The sequence below is a fragment of the Somniosus microcephalus genome, chromosome 14 (genome assembly GCF_052327205.1).
Source record: "Somniosus microcephalus isolate GS21.2 chromosome 14, FLI_Smic_1.0, whole genome shotgun sequence".
Lineage (NCBI taxonomy): Eukaryota > Metazoa > Chordata > Chondrichthyes > Squaliformes > Somniosidae > Somniosus > Somniosus microcephalus.
Genome location: NC_141000.1, coordinates 49,126,296 through 49,154,268, shown reverse-complemented (window position 1 = coordinate 49,154,268; position 27,973 = coordinate 49,126,296). Strand labels below are relative to the sequence as shown.

General features: G+C 43.1%; 1 protein-coding gene across 9 annotated transcripts in view; it reads right to left on the bottom strand.

Annotated features, from left to right (window-relative positions):
- tab3 (TGF-beta activated kinase 1 (MAP3K7) binding protein 3) overlaps positions 1–27,973 on the bottom strand; it is a 149,956-nt gene that overhangs the window by 37,200 nt on the left and 84,783 nt on the right. For 8 of the 9 annotated variants that reach the window (XM_086006542.1, XM_086006541.1, XM_086006540.1 and 5 more), the window contains 3 exons: positions 25,145–25,305; positions 18,505–18,598; positions 12,296–12,388 (listed from right to left, as the gene is read on the bottom strand). In XM_086006542.1, coding sequence (XP_085862668.1) covers positions 12,296–12,388; positions 18,505–18,598; positions 25,145–25,305 — 348 coding nt within the window. Of the gene's footprint in view, positions 1–12,295; positions 12,389–15,932; positions 15,968–18,504; positions 18,599–25,144; positions 25,306–27,973 lie in introns of those variants that run through there. The other variant, XM_086006549.1, reaches the window with a different exon arrangement.

Sequence of the window (27,973 nt, the reverse complement as noted above, 5' to 3'; positions counted from 1 at the left end):
ACTAGTCCCACTCCCCTGCCCTTTCCCTATAGCCCTGCAGTTTTTTTTCCTTCAGGTACTTATCCAACTCCCCTTTGAAAGCCACGATTGAGTCTGCCTCCACCGCCCTTTCAAGCAGTGCATTCCAGATCTCAACCAATCGCTGCGTAAAAAAGTTGTTCCTCATGTCGCCTTTGGTTCTTTTGCCAATCACCTTAAATCTGTGTCCTCTGGTTCTTGACCCTTCTGCCAATGGAAACAGTTTCTCTCCATCTACTCTGTCTCAACCCCTCATGATTTTGAACACCTCTATCAAATCTCCTCTCAACCTTCTCTGCTCGAAGGAGAACAACCCCAGCTTCTCTAGTCTATCCACGTAACTGAAGTCCCTCATCCCTGGAATCATTCTCGTAAATCTTTTCTGCACCCTCTCTAAGGCCTTCACATCCTTCCTAAAGTGCAGTGCCCAGAATTGGACACAATACTCCAGTTGAGGCCGAACCAGTGTTTTATAAAGGTTCATCATAACTTCCTTGCTTTTGTACTCTATGCCTCTATTTATGAAGCCCAGGATCCCATATTCCTTTTTAATAACATTCTCAACTTGTCGTGCCACCTTCAAAGGCTTGTGTATGTACACCCCCAGGTCTCTGTTCCTGCATCCCCTTTAAAATTATACCATTTAGTTTTTATTGCCTCTTCTCATTCTTCCTACCAAATTGAATCACTTCACACTTCTGTGTGTTAAATTTCATCGGCCAGGTGTCTTCCCATTTAACCAGTCGGTCTATGTCCTCCTGAAGTCTGTTACTCCTCACTGTTTACTACATTTCAGAGTTTCATGTCATCTGCAAACTTTGAAATTATGTCCTGTATACCCAAGTCCAGGTCATTAATATACCAAAAAGAGCTGCGGTCCCAACACCGAACCCTGGGCCACACCACTGCACACCTCCCTCCAGTCTGATAAACAACCGTTCATAAATATTTTCTGCTTTCTGTCCCTTAGCCAATTTCGTATCCACACAGCCATTGCCCGTTTAATCCCATGGGCTTCAATTTTGATAAGTCTTTTATGTGGTAATTTATCAAATGCCTTTTGAAAGTCCATATGCACAACATTCTTTAGTGAAGACAGATGCAAAGTACTCATTTAATACCTCAGCCATGCCCTCTGCCTCCACAAAATGATCTTTTTGGTCCCTAATCACCCATACCCTTCCTTTGACTACCCTTTTACTATTTATGTGTTTATAAAAGACTTTAGGGTTCCCTTTTTGTTACCCGCTAATCTATTTTCTCATATACTCTCTGCCCCTCATTTCCTTTTTCAGTTCTCTCCTATACTTTTTGTATTCAGCTTGGTTCTCTACTGAATTATGAACCTGACATTTATCTTAAGTCTCCTTTTTCTGTTTCATCTTTATATCTTTAGTCATGCAGGGAACTCTAGCTTTGGATGCCCTTCCTTTCCCCCATGTGGCAATGTATCTAGTCTGTAACCGAACTATCTTTGAATGCCTCCCATTGCTCATTTATTGTTTTACCTGCAATCTTTGATTCCAAGCCACCCGTGCCAGATCCCTTTCAACTCGCTGAAATTAGCCCTCCCCATTTGAGTATTTTTACATTTGGTTTTTCCATGTCATTTCCTCAACTACTCCAAACCTAATGATAGTGATCACTGTTTCCCAAATGCTCTCCTACTGAAACATGCTCCACTTCATTCCCAGAACTAGATCCAGCAAAGTCTCCTTCCTTGTTGGGCTGGAAACATACACATCAAGAAAGTCTACGTACACATTTCAGGAATTCCTCCCCTTCTTTGCTCTTTACACTGTTATTTTCCCAGTATTTAGGATAATTGAAGTCTCCCATTATCACTACTCTAAAGTTCTTGCATCTTTCTGCAATTTGCCTGCAACTTTGCTCCTCCATCTCCTCCCACTATTTGGTGGCCTATAGTTTAAGAACATAAGAAATAGGAGCAAGAGTAGGCCAGTTGGCTCCTCGAGCCTGCTCCACCATTCAATAAGATCATGGCTGATCCAACCTTGGCCTCAACATCACTTTCCCGCTCTCTCCCCATACCCCTTGACTCCCTTGTAGTTCAAATGTCTGTCAATCTCCACCTTGAATATATTCAATGACTCCGCCTCCACAGCTCTCTGGGGTAGAGAATTCCAAAGATTCACAACCCTCAAGAAATTCCTCCTCATCTCCGTCTTAAATGGGCAACCCCTTATTCTGAAACTATGCCCCCTAGTTATAGATACCCCCATTAGGGGAAACATCCTCTCAGCATCTACCCTGTCAATCCCCCTCAGAATCTTATGTTTCAATAAGATCACCTCTCATTCTTCTAAACTCCAATGAGTATAGGCCCAACCTACGCAACCTTTTGTCATACGTCAACCCCTTCATCCCAGGAATCAACTTAGTGAACCTTCTCTGCACTGCCTCCAATGCAAGTATATGCTTCCTTAAATATGGAGACCAAAACTATGCGCAGTACTCCAGGTGTGGTCTCACCAGGGCCCTATATACAGGAAACTGTCTTTTAACTGGCACCTAAATATCCAGAATTCTCTTAACCGGCAAAATTCAGAGTAGGTTCAGGTAAGTTTTACTATATATTTGCGGCCGTGCAACCAGGATCCCTGCACCTGTGGCCGTGCAACCGGGACCCCTGCACCTGCGGCCGTGCAACCGGGACCCCTGCACCTGCGGCCGTGCAACCGGGACCCCTGCACCCGTGCAACCGGGACCCCTGCAGAAGTGTCGTGTAACCGGGGCTCCTGCACCTGTGGCCGTGTATGGGGCTCTCGTACCTTGGTAAGTATACCTCTCTGTAATCTGGACTTTTTGATCAACTGGCACCACGCCGGTCCAGTCGGTGCCGGATTTAAAAAAAAGTTTCCTGTAATTGCAGTAAGACAGCTTTACTCTTATACTCAAATCCTCTCGTAATAAAGGCCAACATACCGTTTGCTTTCCTAATTGCTTGCTGTACCTGCATGTTAACTTTGTGATTCGTGTACAAGAACACCCAGGTCCCTCTGAACACCAACATTTCCCAATCTCTCACCATTTAAAAAATACTCTGCTTTTCTATTTTTCTTACCAAAGTGGATAACTTCACATTTCTCCACATTATATTCCATTTACCATGTTCTTGCCCACTCACTTAGCCTGTCTATATCCCCTTGAAGCCTCTTTGCATCCTCCTCACATAGAAACATAGAAGATAGGTGTGGTAAACCACTGTTGTTAGTATTGTTGTTCACCACTGCTGTTAGTACTGTTGTTCACTGTTAGTACTGTTGTTCACTCTTGCATATTGTTGTACTTGTCTGTGCATGCCTCAGCTGACTCCGCCCCTGGCTCCACCCTCATGGCTGGGTATAAAGGTGGCTGCTCGGCAGCCCCCGGCCCTTTTGGATACCAGGCAACCACAAGAGGCATGCTCTGTTCTTTGGTAATAAAAGCCTGTTTGTTACTTTCTCAACTTCCAGTCTTTTGTAGCAATTGATAGTGCATCAATTTTATTACCAAAGTTAAATGTTGGCTGCGAATGCTGATCAACCGATGGCACAAAACGCTGAGCAGCAGGCGCTGCTGCGAGCCCTCAGACCAACATGCCTGGACCTAGACCCCCAAGAAGCGGGTTCGTCGACTAAATTCGCACAATGGCTGCGTTGCTTTGAGGCGTATCTGGAAGCCTCGACCGTGACTCTTGATGAAAATAAACTGAAAATCCTGGCCTCGAAAGTGAGCCACCAAGTCTATACTTTAATCCAAGATGCGACGACCTACGCGGCGGCTATCGACCTACTGAAAGGGCAGTATGCACGCCCGGTTAACACGGTCTATGCCAGGCACCTTTTAAGATCTCGCAGACAGCAGCCCGGGGAATCGGTGGAGGCCGTCCTACAGGCACTGCGGGTACTCGGACGCGGCTGCGACTGCAAGGAAGTATCGGCCGCGGCACATGCGGAGGGACTGATACGAGACGCTTTCGTTGCAGGTCTAAGGTCCGACTACTCCCGGCAGAGGCTGCTGGATAAGGGTGAAATAGACCTGACAAAGGCAGTGTCCCTCGCGCTCTCGCTCGACGCGGCCCACAGAAATATGGACACTTTCTCCCCTAATCGCCCCGCGCCGTGGACGCCGCAATCTTGGGCCATGGGACCGCCACCTCCGACTGCTGCAGCGATGTCCAAGGCACAAAAATGCTATTTTTGTGGCCAAGCTAAACACCCTAGAGCACGCTGCCCCGCGAAGATTGCTACCTGCTCCGGCTGCGGGAAGAAAGGCCACTACGTTAGCGCCTGCAAAGGGAAGACCGCTAATGCCAGCAGCGCCGCGTGCGAACCGTGGGTGCAGCCATCTTGCCCGCCATCTTGGGCTCCCCCAGCCGCGTGGGGATCGGGACCGTGGGCGCCGCCATTTTGTCCGCCATCTTGGACGCCTCCGACTTCGGTTACGGGGGACCCGGACTCCACCACCGCCTCATCGGACGACCGCATCGACGCGCTTGAACATACGCTGGCTTCCGTGACGCTGGATCAATCTCTCCCGCATCAACTGTCCAGGTCCATGATGGACATTACGGTAAACGGCCGCGCCACTACCTGCCTTTTTGACAGCGGGAGCACGGAAAGTTTTATACACCCCGACACGGTGCGCAGTTACTCTCTCCCGGTCCTGCCGACGCGTCATCGCATCTCTATGGCTTCCAAAGCCCAGTCAGCGGAAGTCGGTGGCTACTGTATGGTGACTCTTTCAGTGCGGGGTACTGATTACAAAAATTTTAAACTTCTGGTCCTGCCCGATCTCTGTGCTGCCGTCCTACTGGGGTTGGATTTTCAGTGCCACCTTAAGAGTGTCACTTTAGCGTACGGTGGACCCCTCCCCCCTCTCACGGTCTGCAGCCAGCAGTTTTTAAATCGCCCGCCGCGCGCCATTTGCAGCCTCTCCACCCTTAAAGTCTCCCCCCCCTCCTTGTTCGCTAGCCTCACCCGCGACTGTAAGCCCATCGCTACCAAAAGTAGGCGTTACAGTGCCGGGGATAGGGGTTTCATTAAATCCGAGGTAGCGAGACTCCTGAAGGAAGGGATTATCGAGAGCAGCAATAGCCCATGGCGAGCACAAGTGGTGGTGGTGAAGACTGGTGGAAAACAGCGCCTAGTTATTGACTACAGCCAGACGATCAATCGCTACACCCAGTTGGATGCATACCCACTCCCCCGCATATCTGACATGGTCAATCAGATAGCACAATATCAGGTGTTCTCGACGATTGATCTGAAGTCGGCATACCACCAGCTCCCCACCAGGGCTGAGGACCGCCAGTACACAGCTTTTGAAGCTGACGGTCGGCTCTATCACTTTCTCAGAGTTCCCTTCGGCGTCACCAACGGAGTTTCTGTCTTCCAACGGGAGATGGACCGGATGGTTGACCAGAACGCGCTCCAGGCCACTTTCCCATATCTAGACAACGTCACCATCTGCGGCCACGACCAGCAGGACCACGACGTTAATCTAGGGAAATTCCTCCGGACGGCCCAGCAGCTGAATCTCACATACAACAAAGACAAATGTATGTTTCGTACTAAGCGCCTTGCTATTCTTGGCTGCGTAGTGGAGAACGGAGTCATCGGCCCAGACCCCGATAGAATGCGCCCTCTTATGGAGCTCCCCCTCCCCCACTGCCAGAAAGCACTGAAGAGATGCCTGGGGTTTTTCTCTTACTATGCTCAGTGGGTGCCCAACTATGCGGATAAAGCCCGACCCCTCATCAAGTCCGCCTCCTTCCCCCTGACAGCAGAGGCCTGTGCAGCCTTCACTCTCATAAAAAGCGATATTGCGAAGGCCACAATGCACGCTGTGGATGAGTCCCTCCCTTTTCAAGTGGAGAGCGACGCATCCGACTTTGCCCTAGCTGCAACCCTTAACCAGGCGGGGAGACCCGTGGCCTTTTTCTCAAGGACCCTCCAGGGCCCCGAGATTCGACACTCCTCTGTCGAAAAGGAGGCCCAGGCCATTGTGGAAGCCGTGCGACATTGGCGACATTACCTGGCCGGAAAACGATTTACCCTGCTCACTGACCAGCGTTCAGTAGCTTTTATGTTTCATAATAAGCAGCGGGGCAAAATCAAGAATGACAAGATATTAAGGTGGAGAATCGAACTCTCCACCTACAATTACGATATCTTGTACCGGCCCGGGAAACTCAATGAGCCCCCAGATGCCCTATCACGTGGTACGTGCGCCAACGCGCAGGTTGATAGATTACAGACCCTCCACAATGACCTCTGCCACCCGGGGGTCACCAGGTTCTTCCATTTTATCAAATCCCGTAACCTGCCCTACTCCATCGAGGTCAGGACCATGACCAGGAACTGCCAGATCTGTGCCGAGTGCAAGCCGCATTTTTATAGGCCAGACAGAGCGAGCCTGATCAAAGCCACGCGCCCCTTCGAGCGGCTGAGCATCGATTTTAAAGGGCCCCTCCCCTCCTCTGAACACAATGTGTACTTCCTCAATATAATTGATGAGTACTCCCGTTTCCCGTTTGCCATCCCTTGCTCGGACATGACCAGTACCACGGTCATTAAATGTCTGAATGACCTCTTCGCATTGTTCGGTTTCCCTAGCTATATCCATAGCGACAGGGGCTCATCTTTTATGAGCGACGAACTTCGGCAGTACCTGCGCGCGAGAGGCATTGCTACAAGCAGGACCACCAGCTACAACCCCCGGGGTAACGGCCAGGTGGAAAGGGAGAATGCAACAGTCTGGAGGGCAGTCCTTTTAAACTTAAAATCTAAGGGCCTTCCGACCTCCCGCTGGCAGGAGGTCCTCCCTGCGGCGCTCCATTCCATTCGGTCGCTGCTCTGTACACCCACCAATGCCACTCCTCACGAGAGAATGTTCTCCTTCCCCAGGAAGTCCATGTCGGGGATTTCGCTACCAACATGGCTGACTTCTCCAGGACCCGTCCTACTGCGGAAGCACGTGAGGACCCATAAGGCGGACCCCCTGGTCGAGAGGGTGAGCCTCCTCCACGCCAACCCGCAGTATGCTTACGTGGTGTACCCGGACGGGCGGGAGGACACAGTCTCCATTCGAGACCTCGCACCTGCGGGTACTCCTGAAACACCCTCTTCGCCACCCACCGCTACTCCTGCCTACCCCCAGGACACAGTCCCCGCACGAGACCTCGCACCTTCGGGTGCCTCTGAGAGACCACCATCGCTACCTCCCATTACCCGCGCTCTGACCCCCGTAGACGGCATGCAGCAGCCCCAGGGTCCGCCACCTGCTACACCTCCTCTGAACGAGACACCGGGTTCAACGTTGGATGCTGCACCATCACCGCCGCTGCTGCGACGCTCAGGACAGCTTACAAGGCCTCCTGATAGACTTCAGTACACGAATTTTTAGTGCACTTCACCCCGCCGGACTCAATTCTAAACAAGGGGTGAATGTGGTAAACCACTGTTGTTAGTATTGTTGTTCACCACTGTTGTTAGTACTGTTGTTCACTGTTAGTACTGTTGTTCACTCTTGCATATTGTTGTACTTGTCTGTGCATGCCTCAGCTGACTCCGCCCCTGGCTCCACCCTCATGGCTGGGTATAAAGGTAGCTGCTCGGCAGCCCCCGGCCCTTTTGGATACCAGGCAACCACAAGAGGCATGCTCTGTTCTTTGGTAATAAAAGCCTGTTTGTTACTTTCTCAACTTCCAGTCTTTTGTAGCAATTGATAGTGCATCAATAGGAGTAGGACATTCGGTCCTTCGAGCCTGCTCCGCCATTCAATGAGATCATGGCTGATCATCCAAATTCAGTACCGTGTCCCTGCTTTCTCCCCATATCCCTTGATCCCTTTAGCCTTAAGAAATATATCCAACTCCTTCTTGAATATATTTAATGAATTGGCCTCTACTGCTTTCTGTGGTAGAGAATTCCACAGGTTCACCACTCTCTGGGTGAAGAAATTCCTCCTCATCTCTGTCCTAAATAGCTTACCCCTTATCCTTAGACTGTGACCCCTGGTTCTGGACTCCCGGACCATCCTTCCTGCATCTAGTCTGTCCAGTCCTGTCAGAATTTTATAAGTTTCAATGAGATCCCCTCTCATTCTTCTAAACTCCAGCGAGTATACTTACATTCCCACCTAGCTTTGTACGGTTACGGGTACATTATTTTGACCAAAAAAAGATATATCATTGTGACAGGAAAATCTATCAATATAGGAATCGTTGGTAGTAGGGCAGTATATAATTATCAACTGTTTAGGACCATTGCTCTTCTATAACTGATCTGAACAAGGGATGCACAATATCAACATTGTCAGACTTAACTAAAATAAGGACCATGGTTAATTGTGAAAAGGACCATAAGCACCTTCAGGAGGACATGGGCATTAGCAGATCGGGCAGATAGATGTCAGATTAAATTTAATGTTGATCAATATACAGGAAACTGTGCTATCCGGCACCCATGGGACCGAGCTACTGCCGTTTTTTTTTTTTTTTTTAAAAAGCTCCGGATAGACCAGCGTCAATGTTATCAGATAGGAGCTTTTCATCGCAGTATCTGACCACAAACACTGTTGCTCAGCAACAGCTTGTAAACACTCGGCCCGTGGCTTGGAAGCGTCTCTGAAGCTGTTGCTAAGATACAGAGACGCTTTCTAGAGCCTGCCGTGTCTGACCACAAACACTGTTGCTCAGCAACAGCTTGTAAACACTTGGCCCAGTAGCTTGGAAGCGTCTCTGAAGCTGTTGCTAAGCGACAAAGACGCTTTCCAGAGCCTGCCTGTGAAAAGAATGCTAGGAGAAAAAAAAACCTAACCAAAACGGCTGCTGATTTCTGCCGTTAGATCAAAGTTGCCGGACATTCAACTTCCGGATAGCTCAAAGTTTCCTGTAATGTGATTCATTTTGGGAAGAAGAATGAGAGGACATATACATTAAATGGTAAAACATTAAAAGCAGAGGAACACTTAAATACAACTACCCCACTATTCAAAAAAGGTGGTAGAGAGAAAACGGGGAATTACAGACCGGTAAGCCTGACATCAGTAGTGGGGAAAATGCTAGAGTCCATTATAAAAGATGCAATAGCAGAGCACTTGGAAAACAGTGACAGGATCGGACAAAGTCAACATGGATTTACAAAAGGTAAATCGTGCTTGACTAATCTACTGGAATTTTTTGAGGATGTAACTGGTAAAATAGATAAGGGAGAACCAGTGGATGTGGTGTATTTGGACTTTCAGAAGGCTTTCGATAAGGTCCCACAAGAGATTAGCATGCAAAATTAAGGCACATGGGATTGGGGGCAAGGTATTGACTTGGATAGAGAACTGGTTGGCAGACAGAAAGCAAAGAGTTGGAATAAACGGGTCTTTTTCCGAGTGGCAGGCAGTGACTAGTGGGGTACCGCAGGGATCGGTCCTTGGACCCCAGCTATTCACAATATATATTAATGATCTAGACAAAGGAACTAGATGTAATATCTCCAAATTTGCAGACGACACAAAGCTGGGTGGGCGTGTGTGCGGTGAGGAGGATGCTGAGAAACTCCAGGATGATTTGGACAGGTTGGGTGATTATATTGCATCTGCCATGCTTTTGCCCAATGTGGATAAATGTGAGGTTATCCACTTTGGTGGCAAAAGCAGGAAGGCAGATTATTATCTGAACGGCAATAGATTGGGAGAAGGGGAAGTGCAACGAGACCTGGGTGTCCTTGTGCACCAGTCGCTGAAGGTAAGCATGCAGGTGCAGCAGGCGGTTAAGAAGGCAAATGGTATGTTGGCCTTCGTAGCGAGAGGGTTTGAGTACAGGAACAAGGATGTCTTGCTGCAGTTATACAGGGCCTTGGTGAGACCGCATCTTGAGTATTGTGTGCAGTTCTAGTCGCCTTATCTGAAGAACGATGTTCTTGCCATGGAAGGAGTTCAGCAAATATTCACCAGGCTGATACCTGGGATGGCAGGAATGACGTATAAGGAGAGATTGGGTCGATTGGGCTTGTACTCGCTGGAGTTTAGAAGAATGAGAGGGGATCTCATTGAAACTTATAAAATTCTGACAGGACTGGACAGACTAGATGCAGGAAGGATGTTCCCGATGGTCGGGGAGTCCAGAACCAGGGGTCACAGTCTAAGGATAAGGGGTAAGCCATTTAGGACAGAAATGAGGAGGAATTTTTTCACCCAAAGAGTGGTGAACCTGTGGAATTCTCTACCACAGAAGGCAGTAGAGGCCAATTCATTAAATATATTCAAGAAGGAGTTGGATATATTTCTTAAGGCTAAAGGGATCAAGGGGTATGGGGAGAAAGCAGGGACCGGGTACTGAATTTGGATGATCAGCCATGATCACATTGAATGGCGGAGCAGGTTCGAGGGGCCGAATGGCCTACTTCTGCTCTTATCTTCTATGTTTAATACATAAATCTTTAAAAGTGAGCAGCTAAGTTAATGAAACTGAAAAAAGTTTATGGGATCCTAGATTTTATAAATGGGGTAAAGAGTACAAAAGCAATGGGGTAATGGAAACCTATACAAATCACTGGTTAGGTTGCAGTGGGAATATGGTGTCCAATTTTGGGCATCTTATTTTAGGAAAGATGTCATTGAGAGGGTGCAGATGATACCAGGGACAAGATGCTTTAATTAATGGGAGAGACTAGAGAAGTTAGGCCTCTTTTTGTCATAATAAAAGATTAAAAGGAGATTGGATGGAGTGCTTAAAACTGAGGCTTTTTGCTAAGGTAAATCTGAATAAAACAATTTCACTGGTCAGTAAGTCAGTAACCAGAAGCTACAAATTTAATCACAAAAAGATCAAAAAGGTCATTCGAACATGGAATGTCCAACCAGAACAGTGGTGGAGCAGAATCCACTCTTAAAAAGGAAGTGGATAAATATTGGAAAAAGAAAAAGCTGGGATGGGACCAGGTGGATAGCCCTTTCATAGATCTGGAACACAAGTGATGGGCCAAATTGCTTCCTTAAGTGCTGTAAAAATTATACAATTCATGATTTCTACTTAGATCTATGTCTCACCGTTCAAAAATATAGTTACATATCTAACTAAAGGCCTTGGCGGACTAATAGAAAGCTTTATTATATTTTCCCATTAGATTGAACACTATTCATAAATTAGCAACACATTTTGTATCTTATTCAAAACATCCACGCCTCTTCCCCAGCACCTATCTATTTAAATTGGAATGAAACAATCTGCCATTTTATGTATTTGTGTAATCCAAGTGCAAGTATAAGGAGACCAAATTTTAACTCATCGGCCCAGAAATTCGGGTCGGGGGCTTCCCGCGGGTGCAAGCCCCCGACCTGCACTAACCTTGCGCGCCGGCAGTTGAGCTGTAGGGCCCCGTGGAATTCCGATCTAGGGCCTGGCCCAGCTGCCGGCGTGCAGTGTTTGCGTATCTCAGGGGCGCAGTTAGTTCGATGAGTCCCCTGGGATCACGTGGGCCATGGACAGCAAATGGAGACTTATAAATACTACGGCCCCAAAATAGCAGTAAACCTTCAAATACATTTTTTTTTTTTTTTTTTTTTTAAATCACACTTTAAATAAACTATAAATTACATTAAATAACTTTTGAACAATAATTTAAATTTTTGAAAAAAAGAATTTTATATTCTAACGGGGCTAAAAATAAACTTACCTTGCTTTAAAGTATTTAAAAATAATAAACCTGTGGAAAAAATGCTTTAATTTTAATTAATTGACCACGTACCTTGTAAAAAGCAGGCCTTACGCCTGCTTTTTACATTTCTAAATGCTAAAGACTTACCCTCCCGGAAAAACCTATAAAAAAACCAAGTTCAAAGCGCACGCGCAGACTCCCCCATGCACGTGTTTGACCTCTGAACCCCTTCGTTCAGAGGAACGGAAGTGCTGGTTTCCCGCGCATGCAGGAAACCGGCACTTCCATCGGGCCCACGCGTGAGTACCCCGTGCGTACTCACCCGTGCAGACCCGAATTTCTGGATCAATTTAATTGAGAGAACGTTCTCATTCAGGAAGGCTACCTAAACTGTAATACCATTCTAGTTATTGCCCCATTGGTACAGACGGACAATCAGACAGACAAAGGTATATCCCACATTCCCAAGGAGGTGGCAAGGGAGTGAATAATTAAAATAAGCATTTTCTAATCCATAGTGCTATCCCTGGTACATATTAAGAGTCAAAACAGTCCTACACATTTATAAGAAGAAAACATTAAGAACAATACTCAACACTGTACATCAGTTAATAACTTACCTTTTTTGCTATGCTTTGGGGGAACAGCTCCTACAGGGCCAGTTAGTCCCATGTTGTCATAAAAATTGTTCATGGCTTTTGGATCAAAGTTCCCTGAAATAAACACAAGATGGAGAGAATTAAGGAATATGATTAGCGTTAATTTTTAAACAGCTTTCACGCAAGCACATTTAACCAAAGTGGGCAATTAACAGCTAAATTGAGAAACTTAAATTTTATAAAAATATAAAAAATTAAGGGAATACAGGGCAACCTTACAAAAATGTTTTGGTGAGCATTACCTATTATCTCTGCTGTCAAAAATGAAAGGTTTGTGTTTGCAATTTTTTTTGCACTAATCAAACTATGTTTGCAGAACTGAAAACACTTCTCTAGTTTGTGGGCTCAAAATCATCAGCACGCATACCAGATAAGGTACAACATACTGAGACACAGACTACTCTGGTCAAACATGCTTCAATTTGTAATGTCCCACACTAATATTTTGTTTCCCACACCAATATTTTTTATAACCGGAGTGAAAAATCCCAGAGATAGCTAGCAACACGTGCTAAGGCACCATAGAAAAAAGGACAAAATTGGGGTGGGGGGAGGGAGAGAAAGAGCGAGCGAGAGGGAGAGAAAGAGCGAGCGAGAGGGAGGGGGTCAGAGAGCGAGAGGGAGGGGGTCAGAGAGCGAGAGGGAGGGAGGGAGTCAGAGAGCGAGAGGGAGGGAGGGAGTCAGAGAGAGTGAGGGAGGGGGAGAGTCAGAGAGAGAGAGAGAGAGAGAGAGAGAGAGAGAGAGAGAGATATAACAGAGAGAGAAGGGAGGGGGGAGTGATCTCACTGGCATACTCATGAATGGCACTTATGTTTATATTGTGCTTACCAAGCACCCATTGGACTAATCGAAAGCTTTATATTTTACCACTACAGTAGGCTGAACAAGATTCTTAAATTAGTAATGCAATACATTTAAGTTTTACCATGTTGTGTCACACTTCCTCCCAAAATGAATCACCTTATATTTCTCCACATTAAATTTCATCTGACATCAGTCTGCCTAATCTCTCTGCCTGAAGGAGCTTACACTCCTTTTCATAATTAACCATGGTGCCTATGTCCCCATTTTGTGTTGTCTGCAAATGTTGATACCCAGGTCCAGATCAGTAATAGAGCAGCAATGGTCCTGAACAGTTGATAATTATATAGCACCCTACTACAGGTACACTATCCCTTATCCGAAAGCCTTGGGACCAGCTGAGTTTCGGTTTTCGGAATTTTTCGGATTTCAGAAGGTATTATAAGACTGGGAAATTTGTATTTAATATAAATTTTAAAAGTTCAGGCTACCTCTTGCGACCGTTCCGTGTCTCATTCCCCTTCCTGCTTCTCTGGAAAGCCAGATATCGGCTGACTCCTACTAAGCTGGCCCGCAAATCAGGTCGGGGGTTGGGTGGGGGGAAAAGAATATTGGACGGGCCGCGGTTCGGGTCGGGGGGAGAAAAGAATATCGGACGGGCCGCTGCAGCTATCGGACGGGCCGCTGTATTGTTGGGTTCACTCTCCCAGTACCTCCTTCACACTGCCCGGCTCGGCCTACAATCTCCTACCCAGGAGGGAACTCTGTGACCCTCTGCCCTGCTCAGCGTAAGTCGTGCGCCACTCTGGTCATGTCGTGCGCACGACTTACGCTGAACGAAAAAACTTTCGGTTTTCAGAGGTTTTCGGAAGCTCGGATAAAGGATAGTCTACCTGTACCAACAATGCCTGTATTATTAGACTTGCCTGTTATATAATGATAGGCTTGTCTTTTGTTAACAAAGTAGGAGAAATTACAGGAACTTTCAAAGTTGGAACAAAATGTTGGCATTTGCATGATGTTAAACTGGCTGTGCTTCATTCTTGCAAACTGTGACATCTTATAAATTCCTTTGCATTCTAGTTTCAAACCACACACCAGCCTAAATTGTATTTTCTTTAGTAGTATGTCTGAACAATTATTTAAGAACTCAAAGTTTGTTTTGCCATTATAATAAAGCTATTTGTCCAGAGGATTTGGTATGCACAGGATAAACAAAAGTCCTGCCAAAAAAAAGGGCAAGTGAACCATGACTTGTTGCTCAGGTTTGGCTTAACTACAGATACAGCACCTTCAGAAAGTTTCCAGGCAATGATATTTAGCAAAGAAATTAAAATTATTCCAAATAGCTGGAGTCCAGGGGGACTGATAGATTTGACCTAGAAAGTTGCCACAGCTCAAATGAAATGAGCATTCAGTTCATCTGGCAGTTGTTAATCTGCTATTTCTTCAACTCCTATGGCAATATATTGTTCAGTGATTTTTTTTTTAAAGATTGTTTCGGTAACAAAACAAAAAACTGTACAGACTTATTGAAACATTTAGTCTTAATAGCTTAGTACATCAGAAGTTTACTAAAGATATCTAGTTAGTAAAACTTGCATTCAATCTCTAAGCAAAGTTGTGATGAAAAGAATTATGATAATATCTCAAGATGGAGTTATGAAGTTCAAATGGAAAAAAAAAGAGTCGATGTTAAACAGCCTGATTTGTATGGCAAGTAAGATCAAGCAGACCTGCTATGACAGCTTGAAGCCAGGCCTGATGAGCTAAACACAGAATATAGGAGCATTACCTTCAAATTAAAAAAAACATAAATGACTGAACCAAAAGAACCAGATACAAATAAATGAAAGTTAGGTTAACCTTTTGCCTAAGAGCACAGGTCTCCTGATTATTACATGATATTATCCGGTGAGCAGCTAAGATTTACGCCCCAGCCTGTGTTAAGTTAGCTGATGTTGCCAGGGCATCAGTGGGGCACTGAATTGTCCTCATGGAGTGGGAGGGGGGGGGGAGGACCAATTGACCAGGGTTCCCACTTAATCATTTCAGCAACCCATGCTGGAACTATACTTTTGGATTTCAGGCGAGGACAGAATCTGGCTCAGCTGTGATGCTCCTGTGGTTGACTAGTCTATCAAGATTCCTATGTGCATAATGGCCAGTTGAGTGAGGTCTAGGAGGCTTAACAGCCACTTTGTCAATCTCCTGGAGAGAACTGAAGAGGAGAAAGATAGGAAAAGAAAAAAATTCTTAGATCCAGCTGCTCAAATGATGAAACACAGTTCATACTGAAAGCGGGAATCCTTCACCATCAGACTGGTACATGATTGGTGACAATGCGGGAGTGGGGTGGAGCGAAGCTGAAGCAGAACCAGAACAGAACTGAGCTGCAACATATCATAGCTGGGACAAAGCAAAGCTCGAGATTAACACAATGGCACATAGCAGGGCCATTCAGGAACCATTCCGCTGCATAACATTTCCACACTATTTGCCAATATCATTTCAAACTAAGCACAGCAGGGAATAAAGTAACTTCCTAGACAGAACATTTTGAGATGTCCTATTTGGCACATAATGCTGCTGTTAGCACAGCATGCAAGGTGGCACTTCTAGCAGAGTGTCACCAATCTGGAACAGAATTCCATCAAAGTAGGTAGGTCATTTTCCCCACAACTACAGGCCCACTTGAATTCTAGACCCCTGGTCATTATAACTTTTGGTAATTGTCCCATCAAACTAATTGAAAACTCCCAGTAACTTCAGGAAATTCCTGTCTGATTAAGCTCACCGGTTTTGTCTTTTTTCAGCTTATGCACTGTGACCCTGAAATAGAAATTTAAACTAATTAAACTGGTCCAGAAGTAGTTTTATTACTGTATTACTCTACAGAACTAAAATTTTCAACAAAATTTTAATTAAAATTTAAAAAATGAAACGCGACTAATTCTGCTCATTTCGATGCAATTTTCATCCTATTCTTTCTCACTTTGTCATTTGATTTTCCCGATCTATTCTAACCAACCGCATCATGCGTAACCTTTACTGTCCCAAAAAAAATCTTTTTACCTTATTTCTCACTTTCTTGGCTCCAACTACCCACTTTGGAGATTAAATCAACTTTTTAAAAACCAACGTTCACTTGGCTGCAAGCTAGCTTTAAACAATATAATCAACCCAAATTCCAATAAACACAGCTCGATAGTGCAGAACTATTCAATTTAAATCAACTTCAATCAAAAAGGTTATAAGAGAGTGATGCAAGAATTGGAAAATGACAGTAAACAGAAGAGCTTTACCCAATTTAGGACCGCTTGGTTGCCAATACTTGTGCCAGAAATGGAAAAATGTTCCATTCACCTGTATTAATATCCTTCATCTGGATGAGCTCACTAAAAGTGCCATGGTGGTATCCTAATGGCAGAATAAATCATACTTTGCAAGAGATGCTGTCCGCTTTCTGACAATCTGTATGAATGGCCAAAATGCGGAGTATCTTGGGACTTCCTTATGAACTACTGTATCAAGTTTCCCAGCTCATGCTAACTTCATTACAAGTAGTTACAAAAATTTAAAGTTTAGGCAATTATCAACTTCCACTGGAAAGATTAACTGTCTTTGGTAGTTTTCTCATTTTCTGAACATCCACATACAGATTAACAACCAGAGAGGCAAGAATTACAGGATACTGTGCTTCCAGGCTCAGACATCTCAGAAACCATTTCTGCATGTGGTTTCCTTTGGCGACTACTGCATACATTCTGGTATCAATCCCTTCTTCTGAACGACGATACAGCAGGATAAAGTTAATACAAGGAAAATTTACACTCATGAAAAGCATCAAGTAACTATCAGAAACAATCATGGCAGGAAGTGCAAACCTCAGCTTGAAGCATTGACATTGAACAAGGGGGTGATTGGGAAAGGTTTGGATTGCGATTGATGCCAAAATATGAGATCAAAGGACTTAACATAAAAATGCATTCGGAGACCAGAACAATAACTGCTGCAAATGCAAAAAAAAAAACTTGGCATAGCAATTACAAAAGCTTGCAAAAACACTTGCATAAAGAACTACAAAAATGCTACATTCTGACTGTATAATGGAGATAAACAGATGAAACTGGAGTAAGTTCAAGCAGGTTAATGACAAAGAACTACACACCCATGAGGTCTTATATACATTCGGGAAGAGGGACAGAGGCCACAGGAGGTTCTGTGCTCGTGTGGCTAGTGTCTGGCAAATTCTTTAAATATCCTATGGTTCATGATCTTCACCATCCCTCTATTTGGATGATGACATTCAATTGTATATACAAACTTAACCGCATATCTGCGCCATCACTAAGACTGCCTATTTCCATCTCTAACATCACTTGACTCTGCTCCTGCCTCAGTTCATCTGCTACTGATCCCTCATCCATGCCTTTGTTACCTCTAGACATGACCATTCCAACGCACTCCTGGCTGGCCTCCCATCTCCCACCCTCAATAAACTTAAGCTCATCCAAAACTCGACTGCCTGTATCCTAACTTGCACCAAATCCCGTTCACCCATCACCCCTGTGCTCGCTGATCTACATTAACTAAGCAATGCCTCAGTTTTAAAATTCTCATCCTTGTTTTCAAATCCCTCCATGGCCTCGCCCCTCTCTATCTCTGTAACCTCCTCCAGCCCTACAACCCTCCAAGATAACTGTGCTCCTCCAATTCTGGCCTCTGGCACATCCCCGATTTTAATCGCTCCACCATTGGCAGCCATGCCTTCAGCTGCTGAGACCCTAAGCTCTGGAATTCCCTCCTTAAATCTCTCTGCCTCTCTTTCCTCTGTTAAGACGCTCCTTAAAACCTACCTCTTTGACCAAGCATCTGCCCTAATATCTCCTTATGTGGCTCGGTGTCAAATTATGTTTGATAACGCTCCTGTGAAGCGCCTTGGGACGTTTTACCATGTTAAAGGCGCTATATAAATGCAAGCTGTTATTGTTAACAAATGGAAAATTTAAAATAGAAACAAACAATACTGGAAGTACACTGGTCAGTCAGTATCTGAAAAGAGAAATTTACATTTCAGGTGTAGATCCTTCATCAGAAAAGAAAAAGGTTAAACATTTTCTTCACAGATGCTGACTGATTATTTGCAGTTTTTTCCTCAAAAAAAGCAGAAATGTATTTGCATAATTAACAGGTGTTGTTCAATGCAGTACATGAATATATATATGACCAAGATTCACAACTACACAAGTTAAGGTGCAAGCCTGCCTATTTTGTTCAAGCATCAAATGTCAGACAATGAAGAGTAGGCATTAAAACCCAAGTTAACACTTCCCTTACCCTCATGAAATGTAGTAAAGACCACAAACCTCTGGACTGTAAAAGGTCAATTTCTTTCAAAGTACAGTCAATGTCAATTTGCAGTTGTCTGTTTAGACTTCGCAATCTAGTCATCTCCTCTGGCTGCGAAGAAAAAAACAGAAATAAGAAAATACAGACTGCCTAAAATATTAAAGTTAAAACACTTCAATACACTACCGTACACAACATTTGACCAAGATGCTCTTGTAAATAATATTGGTTGATGTCACAAATACCAGTCACACCACCAGACTTGATGAATATTTTTATTTGGCACAACTTAAGATGACTCTTTTTAGAGGAAAGAGGGCAACACTACAACAACAAACAGAGCGATTAAAAAATCAAGTACATGTTTGGCTTCTATATTAAGACAGCAATACTGTATAGTGTGCCATCATTCCAGAACCATGGTGAAACAATTACATGTTTTATATATAACAAAGTAATCATATTTGGTGTTCTACTGTTCATTCATAAAAAAACTTCTAAATACTAGATTATTGCAAAAAAAATGCTAATGGATAATAACCACTGAATAATGCAGAACTTTTATTTTCAAAATTACCAGTAGCCCACTTTGAAACATTAGCTATTGTAAAAAAGATTACTCATCTTTAATTGTAGCAGTCAGTCATCAGCTAGCACAGGTGAAGCAGCCAATCCAGCAAGAACTAAAATCCCCGATGCTCATCTATTTCCTGTAACCTAACCCTTCCAGAACTTTAAGTGTAACCAAAGGAAATCCTCAGTCGTTTTTAAATGGAGGAAGCATCCAGCACAAGATTCAAATGTGAGCTTTCAAAGATCTATTTTCCTGAGAAGGCAAATCAGAATACAGTGCCTACTTACACAATCTCCCCCCCCCCACCAACAGAAATATGATAGAACAGATGAAACATATCCAAAGTAGCAAGAAGATCATAACATGTGAACCAGAATAGGTCCATGGGTTAGAGGAGAAACACTGCATGTAGAATATACCTGCACGTCAAAAAATACCATGACTGCCAAGAATAAAATCGATCATGGTAACATCTTGGGCAAGCAGAAAACCAGTACAGATTGTTATGATGTTAGATTGTTAGGACTTGGGGGTGACCTACAAGGGATCATCAGTCCCATTCAGTAGCCAAACAAAAAAAAAGCCATTGTCTAAGATACTTATCTCATCACTAGGGTCCTGAATTTAAATAAAGGAAACTACAATGGTCTGAGGCGCGAATTGGGTAGGATTGATTGGGGAATGTCACTCAAAGGGTTAACGGTGGATAGGTAATGGCAAACATTCAAAGACCGCATGGATGAACTACAGAATTTGTTCATCCCAGTTTGGCATAAAAATAAAACAAAAAAGGTGACTCAACCGTGGCTAACGAGGGAAATTAGGGATAGCATAAGATCCAAGGAGAGGACATATAAATTGGCCAAAAAAAGTAGTAATCCAGAGGATTGGGAGCAGTTTAGGATTCAACAAAGGAGGACAAAGGGATTAATTAAGAAAGGGAAAATAGAATATGAGAGTAAGCTTGCATGGAACATAAAAACTGACTGTAAAAGCTTTTATAGCTATGTGAAGAGAAAAAGATTGGTGAAGTCAAGCGTAGGTCCCTTGCAGTCAGAATCAGGGGAATTTATAATGGGGAACAAAGAAATGGCAGACCAACTAAATACATATTTTGGTTCTGTCTTCACAAAGGAGGACACAAATAACCTTCCAGAGATGTCGGGGAACATAGGGTCTGATGAAAGGGAGGAACTGAAAGAAATTAGTATTTGTAGGGAAATGGTGTTAGGGAAATTGACAGGATTGAAGGCCGATAAATCCCCAAGGCCTGATAATCTACATCCTAGGATACTTAAGGGAGTGGCCCTAGAAATAGTAGATGCATTGCTGATCTTCCAACATTCGATGGAATCTGGAACAGTACCCATGGATTGGAGGGTAGCTAATGTTACCCCACTATTCGAAAAAGGTGGTAGAGAGAAAACGGGGAATTACAGACCGGTAAGCCTGACATCAGTAGTGGGGAAAATGCTAGAGTCCATTATAAAAGATGCAATAGCAGAGCACTTGGAAAAGAGTGACAGGATCGGACAAAGTCAACATGGATTTACAAAAGGTAAATCGTGCTTGACTAATCTACTGGAATTTTTTTGTTTTTTTTTGTTTTTTTGAGGATGTAACTAGTAAAATAGATAAGGGAGAACCAGTGGATGTGGTGTATTTGGACTTTCAGAAGGCTTTCGATAAGGTCCCACATATGAGATTAGCGTGTAAAGTTAAGGCACATGGGATTGGGAGCAAGGTATTAACTTGGATAGAGAACTGGTTGGCTTATAGAAAGCAAAGAGTTGGAATAAACGGGTCTTTTTCTGAGCGGCAGGCAGTGACTAGTGGGGTACCACAGCTATTCACAATATATATTAATGATCTAGACAAGGGAACTAGATGTAATATCTCCAAATCTGCAGACGACACAAAGCTGAGTGGGCGTGTGTGCTGCGAGGAGGATGCCGAGAAACTACAGGATGATTTGGACAGGTTGGGTGATTGGGCAGAAGCATGGCAGATGCAATATAACGTGGATAAATGCAAGGTTATCCACTTTGGTGTCAAAAACAGGAAGGCAGATTATCTGAATGGCAATAGATTGGGAGAAGGGGAAGTGCAACGAGACCTGGGTGTCCTTGTGCACCAGTCGCTGGAGGTAAGCATGCAGGTGCAGCAGGCGGTTAAGAAAGCAAATGGTATGTTGGCCTTCATAGCGAGTGGGTTTGAGTACAAGAACAAGGATCTCTTGCTGCACTTGTACAGGGCGTTGGTGAGACCACACCTTGAGTATTGTGCGCAGTTTTGGTCACCTTATCTGAGGCAGGATATTCTTGCCATGGAAGGAGTTCAGCGAAGATTCACCAGGCTGATACCTGGGATGGCAGGAATGACGTATGAGGAGAGATTGGGTCGATTGGGCTTGTACTCGCTGGAGTTTAGATGAGAGGGGATCTCATTGAAACTTACAAAATTCTGGTAGGACTGGACAGACTAGATGCAGGGAGGATGTTCCCGATGGTCGGGGAATCCAGAACCAGGGGTCACAGTCTAAGGATAAGGGGTAGGCCTTTTAGGACAGAAATGAGGAGGAATTTCTTCACCCAGAGAGTGGTGAACCTGTGGAATTCTCTACCACAGAAGGCAGTAGAGGCCAATTCATTAAATATTCAAGAAGGAGTTGGATATATTTCTTAAGGCTAAAAGGATCAAGGGGTATGGGGAGAAAGCAGAGACCAGGTACTGAACTTGGATGATCAGCCACGATCGCATTGAATGGCGGAGCAGGCTCCTGCTCCTATCTTCTATGTTTCTATCACTGGTTCCTGAACTTCGCAGCACTGAAAGACTTCTATCAAAACACAGCTAGTCTTCTCTCGAACCTACTATAAAAGGTGCAAGAACGGCAGAGAATAACTTTACCAGTGCCATATTTTTGTTAGGCAAGGGTGTTAAGGGTTACGGAACCAAGGCGGGTAGCTGGAGTTACGATACTGATCAGTCATGATCAAACTGAATGGCGGAACAGGCTCGAGGGGCTGAATGGTCTACTCCTGTTCACATATTCTATCAAGTTCAGTTGGAGAGATTAGGTGAAAGGGTTTAAATTAGTTTGGATGAAATTGCCTGCAATCCATCCCATTTCATTGGCTAGCCTTGTTGCCTGCCTACTGTCCCTTAAAACAAGATCATCTCCTCCTTGGAAAGACAAAAAAGCTGTTGCTTCCATATAGCAATTTTTCACAAAGGTAGGTAGTTGAGAGAGCAGCCCTGAAACACACAGCCATGTGTGTCAGGATATAAAGGCTAATGCAACAAACTCACAGGAATATCCAATCTGTGGAGCTAAAAACTAGATGGTCAGCACTTAACCTAGTCAGATAGCCTGCCCGGCAGAATGTCAAATATATACTGGAATTGTTCAATCTACTAACAGCCCTGTGCCCCTCCCACCAAACACAAAAAAACTGGATAGGCAGCAATACAAGACTTGAGAGGAAGTTTGTGTTTAACCGAGTCCAGGTGTTTGGACTCCCTTCAAAAGGAACAGCTGATTTAAAAATAGTTAAGAATTTAGTGATTTAATGGGCAGTTATTCTTGAACAAATGTATAGTTTAGAAAATACTCAGTTATTTTGGCTAAAAAAAAGGTTTAGCTTGTGATCTGTCAGCAATTTACCAGGAATATTATAATTTTTATTTTGACATCTATGGAGATGAAAGCTAACAAAATGTCATAATTTGTACCCTCAAGCAGGCTCAATGATTGGTTATTGGGACTCCATTAAATAAACTTGAATTTGGAAATGGACACTTTGTATTCCTCCCCCCTTTCGTGTAATTGATGACTAACCATTTATCCCACTTATGATCACCTAGTTACAGGGTGCATGGGTCCTGGGATATTGTCCTGAATATAACATTAATTGATTCTCGGGATATGGGCATCGCTGGCAAAGCCAGCATTTATTGACCATCCCTAGTTACCCTCGAGGTGGTGGTGGTGGGCCTTCTGCTTGAACCACTGCAGTCCATGTGGTGAAGGTACTCCCGCATTGCTATTAGGCAGTAAGTCCCAGCATTTTGTCCCAGCGACGACAAAGGAACGACAATACATGTCCAAGTTGAAATGGTGTGTGACCTGGTGTGGACCTCGACGATGATGATATTCCCATACATCCCATACCTCTCATTTGAAGCCAATTTTACAATAGTACTACATACCAATGAAGTACTGTGCTTTAAATGGAACTAAGATAGCTGTAATATTAGACATTTTCTCAGGAGATAAAAAGTATTGGCTGAGCAACAACTTTGCCCGGTATTTGGTGATTTTTTTTGCATCTCAGTGATTGATATATATCCACATCTCCCCACATGGACTTGTTTTTAAATTGTGTTCATCTGCTTACTTTTGTCTTTGTGCATAAACAATTTATATTTTAACTAGAATATCATCTGTGACATTTTTATTAGGTAGTCCAGGACCAATAGCATGATTTAATTTGATAATAGTCTGCCTATCATTGTAACCCAGTAAATTTACTGAAGCACTAGGTGTGAGGTAAAACAATGTACACTTTACCGATACGGAAAGTGGCCGAACAGATATGATATTTGCAATACTCTAACTATCACTTCACAAAATTGTTTAGATTCTAAGTAACTGTTTATTCTTCCCTTCCCAAAACCTCAATGCAATGTTGCACAAAGGAGGCTTCTCTCTGAAGTTTAGAAGAATGAGAGGTGATCTCATTGAAACATACAAGATTCTGAGGGGGGATTGACAGGATAGATGCTGAGAGGTTGTTTCCCCTGGCTGGAGAGTCTAGAACTAGGGGGCAGTGTCTCAGGATAAGGGGTCGGCCATTTAAGACTGAGATGAGGAGGAATTTCTTCACTCAGAGGGTTGTGAATCTTTAGAATTCTCTACCCGAAAGGGCTGTGGATGCTGAGTCGTTCAGTATATTCGAGGTTGAGAGAGATAGATTTTTGGACTCTAGGGGAATCAAGAGATACGGAGATTGGGCGGGAAAGTGGAGTTGAGGTCGAAGATCAGCCATGATCTTATCGAATGGCGGAGCAGGCTCGAAGGGCCAAATGGTCTACTCCTGCTCCTAATTCTTATGTTCTTGCGTTTTCCCCAATGTCAAGTTTTCAATTAGCTCCTGAACCTGTGGTCATTCACCATCATCTGGGCTTGACTGACCAGCTAGCTGAATGACATGTCAGCTCAGCATCAAAGCCATCCCAAACACCACTTTTAGTTCAGAAAGGTTATTTAACAGCTTAAACTCTAAAAAGGTGAAGAGTGAAAATTTTATTTTTGATTCCTCCATTCCTACTCCTACCCCCTTGCACCTCTGGCTATTTGTAAAATGTTCTGTGTAGTTGTCATGCGAGAGAAAAATGGCAAGGTGAAAAGCAGTGTGCGAGTGGTTTTTGGTCTTTTTGAATGCTTTACTTCCTTTGGTTACTGAATGGTAGTAGATGTTTAAGTTACTATACACATGTAAAGTACATTTACTTGCATTGAAAGTGTATGTATGGCAGTTTCCACCAAAATTAGGGCATGTGGCTTAAATAGCGTCACTGGTGGCTAGTCAGCAATTTCTATTAGACAACACTGCACTAGATGCCAGAGACTTTTAGACAGATGTGTTACTTCTATCTGCAAGATGATTTTTAAAAAATTTTGGGTCCAAGTCTGAAAAGGGCAACACCAACAATATGTGCATGGCCTGTCAGAGGTCACTCAGATTAAACCAAGGAGGAATACACATCTTCATGAATCTGGATGTTAATTCAACAGCACTAAATCCATTAGCAAGTTTAGTAGCAGCTTAGCTTTGAATCACTTAGAGAGGGAGGGCAAGGTGCAGCTATTGTGAAACTGTCCTGCAATATGAAAAGAATGGTTTCACAAGCAGGAATTAATGACCTCCAAAGTGCACTGTACAAGACACTTCTACTTGGATGAGTCAGCTTAGGATATAAAAGATCCACAGAAAGTTAAAGCATATTCTATCTAAATGTACAAAAGTATTATTTACTTCCTAAATATACAGCAAGTTGCAATTAAGTAGTGGCCTTACTGTAGGTATTGATGTGTTGGAGTTCACTCTCCTCAGCCGTCGTTGCATTAAATCATATTCCATTTCATTGACTTCAGCCTTCAGCTTCTCCAGCTTTTGCTTTTCCAGGTTTAGCTCTTTTAGTAATCGCTCCATTCGAGCTCTCTGATGGAGCAATAATGCTAAAGACATATTGTAAAAAACAGTCACACAGCAGAAAAACTGACATCCAGTTCAGATGGACAGAAACGGTGCATGTTAAACCAAGGCTGAGCATGACAAATAAACCCAAGCTATTTTTCATAAGTGTTCTCTTCTCTTTTTCTTCTCCCCAACAAGCAAAATATTGATAACAAAGACTCGTCGCCCAATTCAAAAATTATCCCCTCATCTGTGACTCAGGCATCCAGAATAACAAGTATACTGAAAATGAAAATTTTCTTTGTATGTTCAGGGGTTGATATAAAAATCTATGTCGAAGGCTTACTATGTATAGAGAAAGGAATTTACTTTCAGCAGATTAGTCATAACCCTCTTTACTGACAACGCAGATAAGAATCAGTGTCACAAAGATGCAAAGACAGCAATTCTTGCCAATGGAAACTACAGTGGGGTTATAAAATGATTAAGACTTAGGCATTCCCACAGGAATACACTGTAAATGATCATACTGTGTCAAAATTTTCAGTTGACTTAATCTCAGAGGGGTTGCATTCTGATAACCTCTTTGGTATTATTCCTGCAACTAGGTGATTTGAAAAATAAAAAAATGAAGTATTTAAGATGAAAGCTTAGTTTTAATACTGTAATGATCTTATTTTCGTCTCAACTACTGATCCTGTATTTCAGATACTGAAGTACTATTGATTCTTTCCCAGTAAAATATCTGATTTTAAAAGCAAATCTCCCATTACAAAAATATTGAGCCCCAAACACTGCTATCATAAATGGCATACATCCAAGCATACTCATCTTAACAGCTTAGAAATTACCATCAGACAATTAGTGCCATGATCTGAAAACAAGAGTTTGACACATTATGACTTAGCCAAGTAGTTAACAATGAATAGTAAAAGCAAGAATAGAGTCATAGAATGATACCCACAGAAGGCCATTCAGCCCATCGTGCCTGTGCCGGCTCTTTGGTAGAGCTGTCCAATTAATTTCACTCCCCTGCTCTTTCCCCATAGCCCTTTAAATATTTTCCCTTCACATATTTATCCAATTCTCTTTTGAATGTTACTATTGAATCTGTTTCAGGCAGTGCATTCCAGATCACAACAACTCGTGTAAAACAAGTTTCCTCATGTCGCCTCTATTACACAACAGAAAGTTACAAACTCATAAAATACAATGATGGGGTTTTAATCTACAGGGTTTATTTTTTCTTCCTTTTCAATGCAAATTTTTTTTAACCAAACTACAAATTTAGGACCTCTTAAATTTCAGAAACCATAGGCAAAACACCATCTTTTTTTTGCACCAAACAGCTATGCAAGCCAATGCAACTTTATAAAGGATTGTATGCTTCAATTTTGGTCAAACTAAAGAAGGCTTTAAGCAACTTTCTGAATCATAACCATGGATTACTATGGGATCCTGAGATGTTTCAGCTGAATCCCAATTCAAAATCTACAATATTGGCATAAAATCACATCAACAATTTAAAAAAAAAAATAGCACTACAATTATATAGCCAGTATCCGGGTTAATAAATGCAGTTTTAATGATTCTAACTGGCATACAGCTACTTTCAATCTCATATTTTGGTGCTGCAGTATGTGTTACTGTAAAGTGAATCATTTTGTTCCATAGCAGTGAGTAGCTATTCCCATTTCCACATTTGTAGCTTTAGGCCAGGTGCAATACAGAAGCTACTCTGACAAACTGTACAAAAATCAAATTCATTCTACAAAAGTAATGAAGACCTATTAACTTACTCATAACTTTGGCACTCAAACAGCTGAAGTTTTTTCTCACCAAACAGAACAAATTCTTTGTCACCCATGAGCAATTAAAAGCACACAGGATGGTTTAATAAAGCTCCGGTTAAGTGAGGTGCCTCTCAACTCCCAGAATTTTGTAGCTATTTTGACAATCCCTTCAGCGGGGATAAAAAGCTGAAATTCAAAAGCTACATCAGCCAAAAGTAGAACATAAAGCAGGGAATAGGAAAAGGCTCATTGGCCCAGTAAACCCATTTTTCCAAACCACACACATTTCTTCGAATTTCATGTCTTTGTGGCCTCTAATTCTTCAATCATAGTCAAACAATCTTTGTTTAAAATTATCCACATCGTTCATTTTAAGTAACTAAATTAGATCTCCTGCTCAATCTTTTCTTCAACAAAAACAAATTCAGCTCTGCCTTCTTTTATAAAGCCCTAGAATCACCCTTGTTTACTTTCTCTGATCTCTCTCCAATGTATTAATTTCCTTTTGAAGGTAGGATGCCAAAATTGCTTTGCCAGAGTGTTAAAATAACTCATTTCAACATATAACATATGCTCTCCAATTGTAAGTTATACTAACACTCGTTGACAAAGTTAGATTTAGAATATTGCAGGCAATCTTCAGCATCCTCATTTCAAAAAGACACCTGATGTTCGTTAGGTGAGGGCATCAAGGGATATGGAGCTACAGCGGGTAAATGGAGTTGAGGCACAGATCAGCTATGATCTGATTGAATGGTTCTAAGGGCTGAATGGTCTATGATCATATATTTTATTTTCTAGCACAAAATCAGGCAACCTCAACACCAGTTTGGCCAATGTTTGAAAATTAAAACTTTTGTTTGAATTACATTTGGGATCCAAGCCCATTTTTAAAAGAACAATCGGACATTCTGCC